At 49.1% G+C, this 19,030-nt stretch overlaps 1 protein-coding gene across 3 annotated transcripts; it reads right to left on the bottom strand.

Annotated features, from left to right (window-relative positions):
* Positions 1 to 370: 370 nt before the first annotated feature.
* TRAPPC3 (trafficking protein particle complex 3) lies at positions 371 to 13,262 on the bottom strand. 3 transcript variants are annotated; one of them, XM_033227116.1, is made up of 5 exons: positions 13,221 to 13,262; positions 4,430 to 4,527; positions 4,081 to 4,180; positions 1,586 to 1,768; positions 371 to 1,119 (listed from the first exon to the last, which is right to left on the bottom strand). In XM_033227116.1, coding segments are annotated over exons 2-5 (405 nt in total). In that variant the 5' UTR covers positions 4,432 to 4,527; positions 13,221 to 13,262; the 3' UTR covers positions 371 to 999. The 3 variants fall into 3 exon arrangements, with proteins under 3 accessions (XP_033083007.1, XP_033083005.1, XP_033083006.1); XM_033227114.1 differs by having other exon boundaries at positions 13,078 to 13,255; XM_033227115.1 differs by having other exon boundaries at positions 12,817 to 13,243.
* Positions 13,263 to 19,030: the final 5,768 nt, after the last annotated feature.

Here is a 19,030-nt window from a genome sequence, read left to right as displayed (position 1 = left end):
ATGCAAACTGTTCAGTAGTGTATTTCAAGTGGTAAGCACTCAATAAATGGCACCCCAACAACAGGGTTTACATGGCCTTTCTAGCCAAACCTTTCAACTTGGTGGCCAAGTGCCCTGGACAGTTCATTTTAGGTGCGTCTGGAATAATGGTCTGTTCTAGATTTTGCTGCACACACTAGAGCCAAAAGCGACTCTGAAGGGGCTTCAGTTGCTTATACTGGCTCCCAGGTTTCCCAGACTCTCTCGTCTCTGGAGAGAAGCCACTGCTAAACCAAGTCAAAGAAAGAAAGGGCCCATGAACCTACCTGGTCTCCTCACACCATTGTAACAAAACACCTGGGGATGAGCAGAAAGAAAACAGGACATGACTGGGATTTCACTCAAGAATGTGTCTTTATTGAAGAATTTGTAAGAAAAAAGGATGTGCCCTCTGTAAAAAGAGGAGATGTTGCCTCCAAACAGCAGGGAGGAATGAGAGCTGGGTGGCTTCCCAGAAGTCAGTGTTTCCGGCATGGCTGGCTCCTTTCCTGCAAGCACTACAGTGTGTCACACCACAGCTAGCAACTCCTCCCCACTCCCTCCCAAGCCCTTCCTCCCTCCACCCCACAACCCTATAGCCATTTGAGGCAAATGGCTTTTTAAAGGCCCAAGGATAGATGTGCCAGGCTTGCCTCTTAATGGGGTCAAAGTGGGTTTTGCCTTGGAAAAATTCAAACAGGAATGTAAAAGGTTTGAGCTCTTTCTAGTCCAACAAAGGGTGATTACATCTGGCCCCTCTCAAGGGAAAGGGATCAGAGACTGTCGCTCTTGAATGTGCACACATGGGGTAAATGGACTGTATCACAGTCTGCTCTTTATTTGAATGGAGAATGGAAACAGGTTATAAGAATATATAACATCCATGTTCAAGAGTCACTGAGTTCTGGAAGGCAGAGGGAGCACAGAGGCCTGCTGATTCCAACAGTGCTCCTGCTGGCTGTCCTCGAGTCCTAGGGATGGTTATTCCTCTCCAGCTGGAAGATTGTCCTCAATCCGCCTGATGAATCTCATCCGGATTTCTGTCACACCATCTCCTTTCAGGGTGTCCTGGACAAACTTTGCCTCCACAGCCATCTGGACCTGGGGGATAGGGGGAAAATGAAGGGGTAGCTGCCTGGCCACAGCCTCTAGGGAACCAGTGGGGATGGGGCATAACTGACTCATCCACGGCAGCCAAAAAAGCAGGGCTGGTTTCCCACAAGGACAGGATTGACAGCGCCAATGTTCTGTTGCATAAGACAATGGCTCCAACCCTTAAGGAGAAACTTAGCAAAGAATACCCAAGAATGAGACTGTCACCAAATAAGCCTATCTGAGAATGGATGTTCCTGGGCTTTGGGGACTGACAGCACCACCTTCCAGCCTGGTATGGAGGAGCATCACCATGTAAAGATGTCCGACTTGGATCCTACCTCAGCAGCATCACCATCTTAGACAGTAAAGTGCTGGGGTGAGCCAAAGCCCTGTCTTTTCTCTCTTTCATTCATTCACTTATCAAGTCCCTATTGCATTTCAGGTGTCCCAGAAGATAAAGAGCTGCACTCACCATCTCCAAAGCTCCCCGCAACACCCCACACAAGAGATTGGAATAAATAAGGGATGAGTGGTTATCAGGAAGTTCCACAAAGTCCACCAAGGGGTTATTTTCCAAAATGAGGGAGAATTCATCACCAGCTGGGCTCCAATTAGTAATGCTTGGAGTGATGCCCAAGTACATCTTGAACGCCACCTGTCAGGGGACACAAAACAGCGCTTTAGGGAAGAGCAGCAGGAACTGTACCACTGGGAAGGTGACAGAACTGGCAAAGGGGAAGTAAGTGGCTCAGGAACAAACCTGTGGCCTCCGCAAGATGACGCTTTGGACACTCAGGGCAACAAAGGAGAAGCATCTGTACATGATGCTGCACCCCTCTCCTTCACGGCATCATACAATTTTGGCTGTTGCTTTGTTTTGTTTTCCCAAAAATATTTTTCTTTCTTTTTTTTTTTTTTTGAGACGGAGTCTTGCTCTGTCGCCCGGGCTGGAGTGCAGTGGCCGGATCTCAGCTCACTGCAAGCTCCGCCTCCCGAGCTTCTCCGCCATTCTCCTGCCTCATCCTCCCGAGTAGCTGGGACTACAGGCGCCCGCCACCTCGCCCGGCTAGTTTTTTGTATTTTTTAGTAGAGACGGGGTTTCACCGTGTTCGCCAGGATGGTCTCGATCTCCTGACCTCGTGATTCGCCCGTCTCGGCCTCCCACAGTGCTGGGATTACAGGCTTGAGCCACCGCGCCCGGCCATATTTTTCTTTCTTAGGCATCATACAAGTAAGCAACAACTCACTCACTGTCTGCCTGTACTTCTCAGTGGAAGGGAGCACTAGTCTCCCGACACCGTGGCTGCCTGAGTGCAGAGGCCCCTAACCCACTTCCCTGTCCTCTGTCTGTGTTACCTGAATGTACCTTCTTAAAAGTGAAAACACATTACTGGGCAGAGAAAAAGTCCTACCCTATCCGCCCTCCTAATTCCAAACTCTCAAAAAGCTCTCTCCACTGTCAATCCTCTTTAGGATTTGGGTATGGCCAGCAAGCTTACAACAGAAAGACCAACTTCAGGTAACTGACACCACAAAGTTATGGGTGCTAGGTCATTTATTAATATTGTAATAGATAACACTAAGACTAGTAATAGTAAACATTTACTATATGCACAACACTATGCTAAACACTAGCATTTTACCTAAATGTTCGTGTCCATTATTCATTTACTCCTTAAAACAACCCTGTGGATAGCTCTTATTTTCTTCCTATTAAAGATTAGGTAACTGGTGCCAGGTGTGGTGGTTCATGCCTGTAATCCCAGCACTCTGGGAGGCCAAGGTGGGCAGATCACCTGAGGCTGGAAGTTCGAGACCACCCTGACCAACATGGTGAAACCCTGTTTCTACCCAAAATACAAAATTAAAATTAGCCAGGCATGGGGGTGCATGCCTGTAATCTCAGCTACTCGGGAGGTTGAGGCAGGAGAATCGCTTGAACCCGGGGGGACGGAGGTTGCGGTGAGCCGAGATCATGCCATTGCACTCTAGTCCAGGCAACAAGAGCGAGACAAAGTCTCAAAAAAAAAAAAACGCCGGGCGCGGTGGCTCACACCTGTAATCCCAGCACTTTGGGAAGCTGAGGCGGGCAGATCACAAGGTCAGGAGATCGAGACCACGGTGAAACCCCGTCTCTATCAAAAATACAAAAAATTAGCCGGGCACGGTTGCGGGCGCCTGTAGTTCCAGCTACTTGGGAGGCTGAGGCAGGAGAATGGCGGGAACCCGGGAGGCGGAGCTTGCAGTGAGCCGAGATTGTGCCACTGCACTCCAGCCTGGGGGACAGAGCGAGACTCTGTCTCAAAAAAAAAAAAAAAGATGAGGTCACTGGTAATTAAAGAAATTTAAAATAACTTACCTAAAAACACAGAACTAGTAAGTACTGAAGCCAGGTTTGTGAGTCTATATTCTTTTTATTTTTTTTAAGACGGAGTCTCGCTCTGTCACCCAGACTTGAGTGCAGTGACCTGATTTTGGCTCACTACAACCTCCACCTCCTGGGTTCAAGCAATTCTCTGCCTCAGCCTCCCGAGTAGCTGGGATTACAGGCACCTGCCACCACGCCCAGCAAATTTTTGTATTTTTAGTAGAGCCAGGGTTTCACCATTTTGGCCAGGATGGTCTTGAACTCCTGACCTCATGATCTACCCGCCTTGGCCTCCCAAAGTGCTGGGATTACAGGCATGAGCTACCGCGCCCGATCAAGTCTGTATTCTTTGCCCCCATGCTACTCTGCTACACCTTCACAATGGAAAAGCTCAGGCTTTTATTTCAGTGGGGCTTTAATCCACGGGGATTAAATAATCTATGCTATTCCTTAATGACCTGGAACGCTTTTTTGACCCAAAGAGCTGCCTAGCCAGTCTTTTGGGAGATTAAAGTCTCTCTAAGGGAGCTAGAAAGAGTGGTAAGCAGTGCCTCCCAGCAGCAATTCTTCAGCATGGACAGCTGGCCCAGAATAATGACCTTGGCAATGACATCCGCAGTTTCCCGAAAGTCATGGCACCTCCCGACATTTGACCGAGCCAAGAAATCTTCAATCAGCCGGACTCCAATGTTAAAGCCCCTGGGAAGGAAGTTACAGAAGAGATTATCATGGAGTCTAAATGTCTTTTGTTTGAACATAAGGTTGTTGGTGGTAAAGGGAAAATGGGGATAATCTCAAAAACATCCCAGTAAATGAGTTTAGTGAGAAATGTACCCAAAATGTTGGCTGAGAAAGACAGAGAACCCTGTTTTAAGCTCTAAAGGACAATGTAGACTCAATGTGCTGGGAGGCCCCATTTCTGTCTCTCCTGTGAAGGAGCTCACTCACATTTTGTCCAGCTGTTTATTCACATCTTCATCATTTTCATAGTCCTTGCATAGCTGGGTGACCAGAGCACCATAGGTCAGGGTGAAGAGCTCAGAGCTCTAAAAGAGATTCAAAAGGCAGGTGGGACTAAGTAGCACAAAAGAGAAAGTGTGGTGAGAGTCTGTATCAGCCTTGATGCAACTGTCAGGATTCCCTCTAAGTGTGTCTGAAGGAAAAGAACATCATCCCAACGGAGGAGCCAGGAAATCTGGCCCACAAGGTCAAAGCGGCAGGGCTGCAGCCAGAACTATTGCAAAATGGGTTGTAAAAGACATGCACTAAGCAATCACTCTTCCAACACACCAAGGTAGGCTTCAGTCAACCCAAGTCTCCACCACAGCTGTCAAGCCTAAGGTCAGGTCACCAGAATCTGGTATTGGAGCAACAGTCATTCACTAGAAGCTGTGAAACACTGAAACAGACATGTACAAACTCATCTCTGTGGCTGGCAGATGTGACCAATGGCTTCCACATATCTTAGAATGTCCTGGCCTAGAGTAAACTGCACTCCCAAGGCCCCTCCCAGGAGCAACAGAGGATCCGGGGGCCCAGTCCATGGGGAAGGAAGGAAGTCCCAGACCAAGTTCATCGCCCTGATGACAACCCCTTTCCAAAGTCACCAGCATGGGAGAAAATAATGTTCCTCTTAACGCACAGCCAAAATATTTCCAGGAAAAGAGGTGACTCTTCAGAATCAACTGGTTCCTATTACAATAGCAGTTAAAATCACAGAAACCCTTTCTCAGATGAAGAATTCTGGGGCTGGGAGCAGTGGCTCATGCTTGCAATACCAGCACTTTGGGAGGCCGAGGTGGGTGGATGACGAGGTCAGGAGACTGAGACCATCCTGGCTAACACGCTGAAACCCCGTCTCTACTAAAAATACGAAAAATTAGCTGGGCGTGGTGGCAGGCACCTGTAGTTCCAGCTACTTGGGAGGCTGAGGCAGGAGAATGGCGTAAACCCAGGAGGCAGAGGTTGCAGTGAGCCGAGATTGCACCACTGCACTCCAGCCTGGGCGACAGAGTGAAACTCCGTCTCAAAAAAAAAAAAAAAAAGAATTCTGTCACCTATCTACCAAGAAATCAATGTAGAAGGTGAAATGAGTGACAAATACCAAGACCACAGAATGAAAGCAGCAGGCAGGGTGAAAGGTATTATCAGGGTTAAAGCAAGAAACATATTAACAGCACATCTGGACCAACGGATTAACTCAGAAATAAGGCTGAAAAATCAGGATAACTACCCACTGACTTCCTTCTGAATGGAGGCTTGTCAGATTTGAAGCAAAGAAGCTTCCTCTCTTCAAGTTTTCTGGGGAAGAAAGTGTAAGAAATATAAAAGCCCAGGCTCTCAGAACCCAATGCTCCTCATGCCACCCCATGACCTGATGATGGGAGCACTACAAGAATAACAATTTGAATGCCTTTTGCTTAAATACTGCATTCTACTTGTATCTCATTATCTATCCCATGATAACACAGTAATCTAGGAAAGGCAGGAATTAATCCCACTTTAGAGATGAGACAGGTGGATCACGAGGTCAGGAGATTGAGACCATCCTGACTAACACAGTGAAACTCCATCTCTACTAAAAAATACAAAAAACTAGCCGGGCGAGGTGGCGGGTGCCTGTAGTCCCAGCTACGCGGGAGGCTGAGACAGGAGAATGGCGTAAACCCGGGAGGCGGAGCTTGTAGTGAGCTGAGATCATGCCACTGCACTCCAGCCTGGGCAACAGAGCGAGACTCCGTCTCCAAAAAAACAAAACAAAACAAAACAAAAAGAATGTGCCCCAAGTCAAACAGCTAATTATTGAAATAAGTAATTTGGGGAGAAAAAAAATCAAAAGTTTCCAAGCCAGAGGTCAACCTATCCACTCTTCCCCACAACTGCAATATTAATAAGCCCTACTCAATAAAAAGAAAAACAGGACGGAAAAAAAAAAAAACACCCAAAAAACTTAGCTGTACTAGAGTCAAAGAAAATCAGTTTCAGGATCAGGAGGCCCTTTGAACTCAACTAAACAGTCAGATCAGTATCTCCAAGAGACTATTTACCAAATATGGCAATTAAGGGGAAGCTGTTAAGGAGGGGAAGGATTTTTTTAGTAAAGTCAAGGGCTTGGCACTAGAATGGTTTGGGCATGAATGGATGGAAACAATCCAGCAGTTACCAGTCCAGAGAATTGGCACCACTGCATTAAATCAGGAGAGCTTTCATTCCATTATTAATGAGCCCTTGGATGGAGACTCCAAGAGCCTCAGGCCACCATGATGCCAAGTAACAAGCAAATCATGATGTTATCAAGCACCTTATACATGCAACTACCTCCTATTTACCAATAAGAAAAATCAAGGTCGTGGACAGACCTGCTGGTGGTCATGGAATCAATATACCTGGGATCTGGGAATGGGATCCTTAAGTTAGGCTCTCCATACCCTCTCTTGATTTGCAAGTCTATCTTCATCTTCAATTACGAACCAAGCCTCTGTGGAACTGTGAGTGACATAAATGTATAATTTAAAGGCCTTTATGCTTTAAAAATGGAAGGGAGGGCCAGGTGTGCTGGCTCACACTGATAATTCCGGCACTTTGGGAGGCTGAGGCGGGAGGATCACTTGAGCCCAGGGATTTGAGACCAGCCTGGGCAAATAGTGAGACCCCCCAACTTTACAAAAAATTTTAAAAATTAGCCAAGCATGGTCGTGGATGCCTATAGTCCCAGCTACTCGGGAGGCTGAGGCGGAGGATGGCTTGAGCCTGGGACGTCAAGCCTGCAATGAACTGTAATTGCACCACAGTACTCCCGCCTAGGTAAAAGAGTGAGACCCTGTCTCAAAAAATAAAAATAAATATAAATATAAACAAATAAAATAGGAGTGGGCTATGGTATAATGAAAACAAATCATTCATTCAACATTTACTGTGTACCAGGCTATCTAACAGGAGGGGAAAAGACAATACAGCCAAATAAAATACATGATTTGCCAAACAGTGATAGATGCTATGGAGAAAAATAAAGCACAAAAACAGATTGGGGGTATTTATGTGTGTACGTACGTGTGTGTGTGTGTGTGTGTGTGTATTGGGGGGTAGTTAATTTTAATAGAATAATCAGGGAAGGCCTCACTAAGGTGATATTTGGTAAGCCATGAAGATATCTGGATAGATATCTGGTCTAAAAAAATTCTGGACACTATTTCTAAAGATTCTGAGGTAGAAGTATGCCTGGTGTGTTTGAGAAACAGCGGGAGACTCTTGGCATTAGAGAGGAGTAAGCAAGAGAGAACAGAAGAGGGTATCAGATAGGTGACAGGAGGTTGCAGAGTTGAAGATCTGGGTTTTCAGCCCTTGTGACCTTTAAAACAAAAGTTCTCATGGGATCATAAAGGTCAACCAGCCCAATCTCTTCACTGAACGTAAGCACCACATCTCTGCTACCACCAGAAACATGAATCTCTTCTGCAACACATCTATTTTTGAGACGGAGTCTTGCTCTGTCGCCCAGGCTGGGGTGCAGTGGCATGATCGCAGCTCACTGCAAGCTCCGCCTCCCGAGTTCACACCATTATCCTGCCTCGGCCTCCTGAGTAGCTGGGACTGCAGGTGCCCACCACCACGCCCGGCTAATTTTTTGTATTTTTAGTAGAGGCAGGGTTTCACCGTGTTAGTCAGGATGGTCTCGATCTCCTGACCTCGTGATCCGCCCGCCTCAGCCTCCCAAAGTGCTGGGATTACAGGCGTGAGCCACCGCACCCAGCCAACACATCTATTTTGGTAACAGTTTCTCATAACAACCATGAGAGGCTAGCAGCACAAATATTATTCATCCCCATTTAACAGATGACAGGTTAAGTAACTGAGACTCAACAGCCTTCTTATAGTTGAGCATTTATCCTGTAAAAAGCTTTGTTATCCTAAGCTGCTGCTTAACCTCCCTGAACATTAGTTTTTCCCATCTGTAAAATGGTGATGTGACTCGCCTTTCAGTTACTGTGCAATTCCAGCGAAATTCCAATCAGATAATGATGTTTGTGGAGCACCCACTGCACAGCAGGTACTCAAGAAATACATGCTTATTTTTATTCTTAAACTGGTTCCATGTGGTGTGGTGCTACAGAGCACCCTGAACTAGGTTCAAGGAGGGCAAGTACAGCACTTTGGGAGGCCGAGACGGACAGATCACCTGAGGTCTGGAGTTTGAGACCAGCCTGGCCAACACGGAGAAACCCATTCTCTACTAGTAAACTACAAAAATTAGCCGGGCGTGGTGGCAGGTGCCTGTAATCCCAACTACTTAGGAGGCTGTGGCAGAACTGCTTGAACCCAGGAGGTGGAGATTGCAGTGAGCCAAGATCGCGCCACTGCATTTCAGCCTGGGAGACAAGAGTTAGACCCTGTCTTGAAAAAAAAAAAAAAAAGGAGGGCAAGTAATAAGGAAAGAAAGAGATTCTGAATTAATATAAACAACTTTCTGGCTGGGCATGGTGGCTCATGCCTATAATCCCAGCACTTCAGGAGGCCGAGGCAGGGGTCAGAAGTGGTCACCTGAGCCCAGGAGTTTGAGGCTATCCTAGGAAACAAAATGAGAACACATCTTTTAAAAAATAGAACAAATAAGCCGGGCGCGGTGGCTCAAGCCTGTAATCCCAGCACTTTGGGAGGCCGAGACGGGCGGATCACGAGGTCAGGAGATCGAGACCATCCTGGCTAACACGGTGAAACCCCGTCTCTACTAAAAATACAAAAAACTAGCCGGGCGAGGTGGCGGGCGCCTGTAGTCCCAGCTACTCCGGAGGCTGAGACAGGAGAATGGCGTAAACCCGGGAGGCGGAGCTTGCAGTGAGCTGAGATCCGGCCACTGTACTCCAGCCTGGGTGGCAGAGCAAGACTCTGTCTCAAAAAAAAAAAAAAAAAAAAATAGAACAAATTAGCTGGGTGTGGTGGCCCATGCCTGTAGTCCCAGCTACTCAGGAGGCTGAGGTGAGAGGATGGCTTGAGCCTAAGAAGTCAAGGCTGCAGTGAACTGTGATTACACCACTGCATTCCAGCCTGGACGACACAGCAAGATCCTGAAAGCCTGATTTGGAGTCCGGACTTGCTGCTTAACAGCTGTGAATACTTAGGTAAATCAATTCACCGAGCTAAACCTCAATCTTCTAACTCAAAAAAAGCAACAGTAAAACAGTAAAATCTGTCATACCATTCACAGGGTTGTTGGTAGGATCTAGTAAGATAATGGACTTGAATGTGCTTTGCAGACAAGAAACCACAGGATTTATAGCAGCTATGCTAACATGATCTCCAACTACTTCAGGTACAACGTGAACAAAGTAAATGAAACCAGCTCTACACTCAGGTGAGACACCACTTGACAGTTTTCAGGAGGCTTTTCTTCCAGTCACTGCCCCAAACAAAATGTCAAATCTCCTTAAGGAGGTTGTTTTTTTTTTGGAGACACAGTCTCGCTCTGTTGCCCAGGCTGGAGTGCAGTGGCGCCATCTTGGCTCACTGCGAGTTCCACCTCCCAGGTTCACGCCATTCTCCTTCCTCAGCCTCCCGAGTAGCTGGGACTACAGGTGTGTGCCACCACACCCAGCTAATTTGTCTATTTTTAGTACAGACGGTGTTTCACCATATTGGCCAGGATGGTCTCAAGTCTCTTGACCTCATGATCCACCCGCCTCAGCCTCCCAAAGTGCTGGGTTACAGGTGTGAGCCACCGCACCTGGCCTACTTCCTTTATTTAAAAAAAAAAAAGGCCGGGCGCGGTGGCTCAAGCCTGTAATCCCAGCACTTTGGGAGGCCGAGACGGGCGGATGACGAGGTCAGGAGATCGAGACCATCCTGGCTAACAGTGAAACCCCGCCCCCCCGTCTCTACAAAAAAAAAAAAAAAAAGATGAGGAAGTTGATGCTAGAATAATGAACAAACTTTCCCAAGGTAACACGGCAAGTAAGTGGTGAAACTAGAACTCAGGTGTAGCCGGTACTATACCTCTGTATGGCATACATTTCTTTTCATTTTTCCACTGCTAGAAGATACACAGTATATATGGTATACATTTCTGTCTCCCTCACAGAGTATGTGCTTCTCAAAGTTAAGGACTAGGACTTCATCCTTGCATCTCCCACAGCATCTAGCACAGAGCTCTGCATATAGTTGGGGCTGAGGAAAAGTTTATTGGACAAAAGGGCTGTTTCTGTTTGCACAGACTAAAATCTAGTTACTTGGGCATATTAACAATTTAGGTGGCTCTTGAGCCGTTTGCTCAATCCTGCTCCTGCTTCGTGGAGTGTACTTTCATTTTAATAAATCAATGCTAAAAACGAAGGCTGGGTGCAGTGGCTCAGACCTGTAATCCCAGCAATTTGAGAGGCTGAGGCGGGCAGATCACTTGAGGTCAGGAGTTTGAGACCAACCTAGGAATACAAAAATCAGCCGGGCGTAGTGGTGGGTGCCTGTAATCCTAGCTATTTGGGAGGCTGAGGCAGGAGAATCTTTTGAACCTGGGAGGTGGAGGTTGCAGTGAGCTGAGATCGGGCCACTGCACTCCAGCCTAGGTGACAGAGCAAGACTCTGTCTCAAAACACAAAACAAAACAATTTAGGTCTTAGAAAGCTGAAATGGAACACAAATGCAATCCCAGTAATTTGTGAGGCAGAGCTGGAGGGATTGCTTGAATCCAGGAGTTTGAGACCTCGAGACCAACCAGAGCAACACAGGGAGACCCCTAGCTCTACAAAAAAAAAAAAAAAATAGCTAGGCATGGTGGTGCACACCTATAGTACCAGCTACTTGGGAGGCTGAGGTGGGAGGATTGCTTGAACTCTGGAGGTCAGGCTGGATGAGCCCCAATCATGCCACTGCACTCCAGCCTGGGTATACCATTTAAAATTTAAAATTAAATAGTGCTATGAAGACAATCAGCATAGAGTTAGAGGTTAGAGAATTAGATAACCAGGAGGAAAGGCCTCTCAAAGGAGGTGACATGTAAGTAACTATGAATGAAGCCAGGAGTGGGCTAGGTGACTATCTAGAGGAAGGGAGTTCCAAGAGCCTTGAGGGCAGGAGCATGCTGCTGCCCTCCCTAATTACCTTACTTCACTGAAACCAAGAATACTGGGGGTTGGGGGTAGAGTCTGCAGGGTTTTGTTAAAGATTTCAATATTGATTTCAGGTTTAAAAAATGGATAAAACGAGAGCAAAGTAAGAAAACTAAGCAGGAAGACCTCTGCTCATCTCACAGGAAAAGGAGAAAGAAACATTTACCACACCCCTCACATTTTACACCACCCCATGTAATATTAGGTAGATGTTACTATCCCCATTTTATAGATAAAGAAATTGAAGATCTATCAAGTCAGAATTCCAACCAGGGTCCATGTGTTTCCCCTAACTTGACATTGTTTCCTAACAAAATATTCTCATCTTTTGGCCGGGCGAGGTGGCTCACCCTGTAATCCCAGCACTCTGGGAGTCTGAACAGGTAGATCACTTAAGGCCACGAGTTCGAGACCAGGCTGGCCAATATGGTGAAACCCCATCTCAACTAAAAATACAAAAATTGGCTGGGAGCGGTGGCTCACGCCTGTAATCCCAGCACTTTGGGAGGCCGAGGAAGGCGGATTACCTGAGGTCAGGAGTTCGAGACCAGCCTGGCCAACATGGTGAAACCCCATCTCTACTAAAAATAAAAAAATTAACCAGGCGTGGTCGTGGGCACCTGGAATCCCAGCTACTCGGGAGGCTGAGGCAGGAGAACTGCTTGAACCTGGCAGGTTGCAGTGAGTCAAATTAGTGCCACCGCACTACAACCTGGGTGACAGAGAGAGACTTCGTCTGGGGGCGGGAGGGGGGAGAAAAAAAGAAAAATGACCTAAGTCTGCAGCCCCAGCCCCTAGTCCAACTTTATAGGACCATATGGTGTCCAACTATTCCCCGGGAAAGAAGGGAGCCACCCACTCCATAAGGGGCACCACTCACTGCTTACTCTGGCCCATCTCTTATTTCATTGAATAAAACGTTCCTTTCTGGCACGACCAGTAACTGAACATCTCTCACAATACCACGCCACAGTGCTAGTCACTATAGCCTAAGAGTATAGCCTAACAGTCTGAAGCATTAGCTTTGGAGTTAAACATGGGTCCAAGTCCTAACTTTCCAGGTGTAAATGTGAGCAAATTACGTAAGCTCTCCAAGCTGTAAAAACGGCAATCATGTTATCCATCTGATACGGGCTACTCTGCAGATTAACTGAGATACTGGAATGCATGTAACGTGCATGGCCCGGTGCCTAACACACAGTAAGGGAGCAGTAAGTGGCAGTTACTGGTATTTATTACCGTCGTTGTTGTTGGCTTAGGACAGAGCGGCACTCAGGCCTTGGGGGCGGGGTCTCCACGGGAAAGAGGTCTCCTCCGGGGAACGTCTCCGACGGTCCCCTAACCTGCCTAGGACGCCCCGGAGTGATCCAGCAAGAGGCTTCCCCCTGCCAGAGCTCACAGAAGGGCCCTTTTCCAAACGCGCCTCGCGCTCGGCGCCGGGCCCCTTCCCTGTACGCCTCAATTTCGCCCCGCCCGCCGAGGTCACGCGCTCCAAGTTACCATTTTCTTGCTCTCGGTGCCACGGTTCGCCTGCCTCGACATGGTGCCGGCCGCCCCGCCCCACTCTCCTAGCCAAGGGTTAGCTCGGCGACCCCTGCAGACGCCGCTCCCCTAGAAACTGCCCCTCAGCCCAAGGGACTGACCGGCACTGATTCACTGCGCCTGCGCGGCCTGCCGCGGGGCACCACGGCACTCGTGGTCCGGCCGACGTGGGTAACTCCCGCCCAACAAACGTCGGACTACAACACCCAACAGCCTCTTTGGCAGCACCGCCTCTTAACGCAATCAACTACCACTCCCGGAGTGCTCCGCGCGCGCCTGCCTGGTAGAGCCCAGCTCACCCTGGACAGCATCCCAGCCACTGGGTGGCGTCCGCAGCCTTCAGTAATCCTGGGTAATCCACACGGTTCCCCCGGTCCCCCTCCCCCCGCGCCCGGCTCAGAGATGATGCTCCGCAAATTCCTCTCTCGCCAGGGTTGGTCTTGGAAAGTCCCTCTTTCGAGCTAGCTTCTTCCGCTGTTGCGATTCAGCTCCAGAAGCTCCCAAGATGTCCCAGAAAACTAGCAATGACTCACACAGAATTGGCTTCTTCATTAGAAAAATATTTAATGACCTACTATGTGCTAAGCATTTCGCTAGTGTCTTTCTCTTCAGACTACCATCTGTTCCCAAACCCCAAATGTTGCCAGCATCTGCATTCTGCCACCTGTGGCCTCGTGATGGAATATCCAGTCTTTTAGATAAAGTTCAAGTCACTTTCTCCCACTCCCTCCCCCTAGAACAGCTACACTGCCTGGTTCCCAGGAAACAAAGATCACTAACTGTCGTGGCTGTCAGTTCTGAGTTCTAATCCCAGTTTTGCCATTTTAGGCAAGTTGCTGAATCTCTCTCAGTTGTTGTAAAGATTGGTGAGCCACGCATGCCCAGCACTTGGGCGCATAAAAGGCATAAAATAAATGTGTATTCCCTTCCAGCCACCCTCCAAAAACAAGCCAACAAACAGGCCCCAGAAACACGAAGGGAATGTGCTGGCGGAACCCTCACCCATCACCAAGGGGAAGTCTACAGTCCCTGACCACAGCTCATTGGTTTCAGCTCCAGCGGTCTCTCAGCTGATCAACTCTGAGGAAGCTGGGCTGGGGGGTCCCTGAGCACTCCGTTCACTTAGGCCTGGTAGCCTGACTGTAGCAGCTGCATTCTGGCCCCTAGCCCTCACCATGACAACCAGCCTGTCCAGACATGAGCCAGCCAGGCTAGGGAGGGCTGGGGGGAGCCGCTCAGGCTGCAGGCTGGTGCCCAGGGTTCCCCCAGTCCCTCCCTCAGGTTGCAGGACCAAACATTATTATACCCCTTTCCCCAGACATTCTGTTTCCTCCCTAGAGGCAGTGACCCCTCACTCTCCATCCTGTGTAATGCCACAGAGGAAGGAGCCAAGGGCCGAGGGCTCTGGGAAGGAACTTGAAGGTTGGTTGGGGTTGGGGGAGGAAAGCAGGGGTCAACTAGCCCCCAAGGGCCAGCTCATCTTGAGAAGAGGCCTCTGCATTCCCAGGAGAGAGGACAGCTGAGGTGAAAGCTGCAGTTGGCCAGCCTGTCTGTCGGTCTGGGCTCCTCCCTGCCGGCTGCCCTTGGCTGCCCACAGAAACCTGAGTCATACTCACGGCCAGCGACCCAACCCCACCCTGCCTGCTGTCAAGCAGGGCGGTTCTACAGAGACTGGAGGTGGAGCCTTTCCCTGCCTGTCCAACAGCCTCTGAGATTTTGCCTCTCTCTGCCTGGGATTCCTCCTCTTTGGCGTCTCTTCCTCTTTGGGACTTGCAGTGTCATTAGTCCTGAATTAACAGTGGGGGTGGGGGTCATCTCAGGTTGATCTATATGATCCCCTCCTCACTCAGATGGGTTCTTAAAGGCTTCTTAGGCCGAGCACAGTGGCTCATGCCAGTAACCCCAGCATACTGGGAGGCAAAGGCAGGAGGAACACTGTAGCCCAGGCGTTTGAGACCAGCCTGGGCAACATAGTGAGACCCCCATCTCCATAAAAAATTATTTTTAAAAAGGCTGTTCTGTTATGAAATAGTCACCCTTTTGTTTCTTTACTAACAAAAATAAATAAAAATTTAAAAAACAAAAAAACAAGAAAACGAGCTGAGCATTGTGGCATGCACCTGTGGTCCCCAGCTACTAGGAAGGCTAAGGTGGGAAAACTGCTTGAACCCAGGAGGTGGAGGCTGCAGTGAGCCATGTTTGCACTACTGCACTCCAGCCTGGGTGACAGAACTGAAACCTTGTCTTTTAAAAACAAAAAAACTCCTTAGACAGCTGTTCCAAGGATTCTCGGTATGGTTTCCATCATTCCCAAATCCCAAACCCTCCCTACAACCTCTAGGGGCCAGGACATTTAGGAACACCAGATGACCCCTTGCCACCCTCTTCTCCTTCTCCCTAGAAAACAACACAAGGGATAGCTTTCTGTTCCTATCAGGGGCTCTAGACAAAGACTCTCTCCTAGGAACCCAAAGGGTTGAACCTATTTAGTCCTGTATCTGAGTTCCCCGCCTCCCCAAGAGCTGGAGGGGGAAGGGCAGTTGGCATCACCAGCCCCAGGGAGTGGGCCCTGGAGGCTGTGGCCCCCTAGGAAGGCCGGTGCTGGTTAGAGACCCCTTGTTGCTGCAGTGCCTTGAGGCTGGGGTGGGAGTGAGAATGTGATGCCTATTCTCTCTGCCCCCACTGTGAGGCTCCTCCCACTTCCTGCAGTACTCTGTGGGTGTGGGAGCAGCATCCAGGGCCTCAGTCGTGAGATCTGTAACTTTGTTAACTCCCCCTGTGATTTCCTTCACCTCTCCATCAGGTTCATCCTGGATCCTGCCCCACCAAACCTAGGAGGCTGAAAATGCCCTTGCCTTTCTTCCCCTAGGGAAACAGGATGGAAACATATATATATATATATATATTTTTTTTTTTTTTTTTTTTTTTGAGAGAGTCTTGCTCTGTTGCCCAGGCTGGAGTGCAGTGGTAGTGGTGTGATCCTGGCTCACTGCAACCTCTGCCTCCCAAGTTCAAGTGATTCTCCTGCCTCAGCCTCCTGAGCAGCTGGGACTACAGGCATGTGCCACCACGCTTGGCTAATGTTTTTGTATTTTTGGTAGAGACTGGGTTTTGACATGTTGGCCAGGTTGGTCATGAACTCCTGACCTCAGGTCATCTGCCCACCTTCACCTCCCAAGGTGCTGGGATTACAGGCATGAGCTACCCCGCCTGGCCAAAAATTTTTCTATTATACTTTTTTAAAATATATTTTTTTCTCTCTTTTCTGTCTCTCTCTTTTTTCAGACAGGGTCTCTGTTATCCAGGCTGGAGTGCAGTGATACAAACATGGCTCATTGCAGCCTTGATCTCCTGGGCTCAAGTGATCCTCCCATCTCAGCCTCCTGAGTAGTTCAGACTACAGGCATGCACCACCATGCCTGGTTAATTTTTTGTATTTTTGATGGAGACAGGATTTCACAATGTTGCCCAGGCTGGTCTCGAACTCCTGAGCTCAAGCAATCCGCCTGCGTCAGCCTTCCAAAGGGAAAGGAACAGCTCACTCATGCCTGTTTCCATGCAGAAGGAGGAGACCACCTCGGGCCACCATCGCCTCTTGCCCTGAGGAGACTGCCCTGGTCCAGAGGTCCCTGTCCCTCGCGCAAAGACTGAAGAGAATGCTGTCGGGACTTCAGCCTCTTATGTTAGGGTTTCAACAAGTACCCAACTTGCTCCTTCTCTGGGATGTCTAATATTTGTGGTGCCCCATGCAGCGTCACCTAGCCCCAAACTCAGAGATGTCCACTCTTAACCCTCTTGGTTGCTGGGGCCTGGGATCCACCAGGGATCCTGGCCAGTGAGGAGGAGAATGGAGAGGAGTCCACTTCCTCTGTCCACCAACTGTCTCAATCACGGAAAATGGGTGCTCTCCAGGCACCCCCTCAGCCATCCTCCCCGCACTCCCCGTGGACTCCTCAGCAGTGCAGGAAGCCTTCGGATCTGGCCAGGAGAACTGTCATTTAAGCTGCCAAACCCCCAGATGCTCTGCTGGTCTCCAGAATCAACATATTATGAGTGCCTCACCCTCAAGCTAGGGAAGGGTTCCTCATCCTTAGCACTACTGACATTTTGCACCTGAGAATTCCTTATTGTGAGGATGGTCCTACGCAATGTAGGATGTAGTATCCCTGGCTTCTACGCAGTAGCTGCCATGTTTAGAGACACACCCCCCCCCCCACACCGCCATGTGTCTCTAAACATGGCTAAATGTCTCCTGGGGGGCAAAATTACCCTTGGTTGAGAACCCCTGACGTAGGCTAATACCAAGCGCTGTCTCTTTTTAGTGAGCTCCCCACAGTCAATCCCGAAGACAATAGATTTCCAGTTCTAAAGTCTGCTCTCCTTTCCTCTACTGAAAACCCTCATGATCTTCAACAGCTCCCCATGCTCGTTTCCAAGCCATTTGGCATTCAAGTCCTCCTGCGTGGGCTGTCCCTGACCTATCTGTTCATTTTTAGCTGCCATTTCCGCCTCCACTATTCTTTTTGTTTGTTTGGCTGTTTGTTTGTTTTGTTGTGGCAGGGTCTCATTCTGTTGCCCAGGCTGGAGTGCAGTGGCACGATCTTGGCTCACTGCAATCTCCGCCTCCAAGGTTCAAGCGATTCTCCTGCCTCAGCCTCTGGAGTAGCTGGGATTACAGGCGCACACCACCACACCTGGCTAACTTTTGTATTTTAGGTAGAGACAGGGTTTCACCATGTTGGCTAGGCTGATCTCGAACTCCTGACTTCAAGCGATCCTCTCACCTTGGCCTCCCAAATTGCTGGGATTACAGTGTGAGCCACCACAGCCAGCCACTATTCTTGAACCGTAGCCAATGGTGGGTATCTCACTACTCCCATCCATCCATCCATCCATCCATCCATCTATCTTCATCCCTGCAGTAATCTCAAGACAAGGGGTGGGAGGTAGGAGAAGAACCATCCCAGTGGGTTCTCCCCTTACGTGTTTCTGAATTCTGCTGTCTGTCCACTGCCTGGGTCAGGTCTGGCCTGTCCAGCTCTGGAAGAGGCAGGCTGTGAGGCCTCTGACCTCACAAAGGACTGTCATGAACTCCAACATCCCCGCAGTCCCCGCACCCTGCAGATAAGATGACTGACACAAAGATGCGGGATCTGTTTCTCGTCCTTCCACTTTTACTCATCAACGCCTTTATCACCATTATACTTACTGAGCACTTCCTAGATGCCAGGTTCTGTGCTCAGCACTTCATTTCCATTGCCTTATTTAATCTTTACAAAGACCCCAAGATACCTCATGGCACTATTATTTTTCTGATTTTGTAGGAAAGCAAATTAGATTTTAGAAAAGTTAAGTCACAAGCTCAAGGTTGCCGGCTCCAGTTGCCGCCCTTCTATCATCATCCTTTTCTAATGTTTTTGGGCCAGAGGGGACACTATTCCCTTCCCAGGCCTTCCCAAGAGTGTCCAAGCCCCCAGGTATGCACACATCCCAGGACAAGCTGCTCCCAGGTTGCCTGAGCTGGTGACCCTTTTGTTTTCCACTCTATCCCTCCAAATGGCCGCTTTCTGGAGCTGCTAAAAGGAAGGAGGCACTGGCGGGAAGGGGGGCAAGGGGGACAGTATCTCACTGGGCCTAATCTCTGGACAATGAAGAACTGGAGAACTGACCTTCTAGAAGTCAGGACAAAGGGCAGGGCCAGGGTGGGCAGGGCCCAGCTGCCCCTCCTCCTCCCCACCAACCCAAGTCCCTGCAGCAGCACCATCATCCATCCACCTTCCCAGCAAGCTCCCCATTCTGCCCCGGGCTGGGCCTGGCTTGGCTTGAAGCCCTCACCTCGGCTGGCACCAACAAGGGGGCTGGGAGTCCACTCTGGAGGGCTGGGAAGAAGGGCTACTTTAGGGAGTGGATT

This window comes from Trachypithecus francoisi, unplaced genomic scaffold (genome assembly GCF_009764315.1).
Source record: "Trachypithecus francoisi isolate TF-2019V2 unplaced genomic scaffold, Tfra_2.0 Lachesis_group12, whole genome shotgun sequence".
NCBI lineage: Eukaryota > Metazoa > Chordata > Mammalia > Primates > Cercopithecidae > Trachypithecus > Trachypithecus francoisi.
Note: the sequence above shows the minus strand (reverse complement) of the source record. Positions and strands in the feature narration are given on the sequence as shown.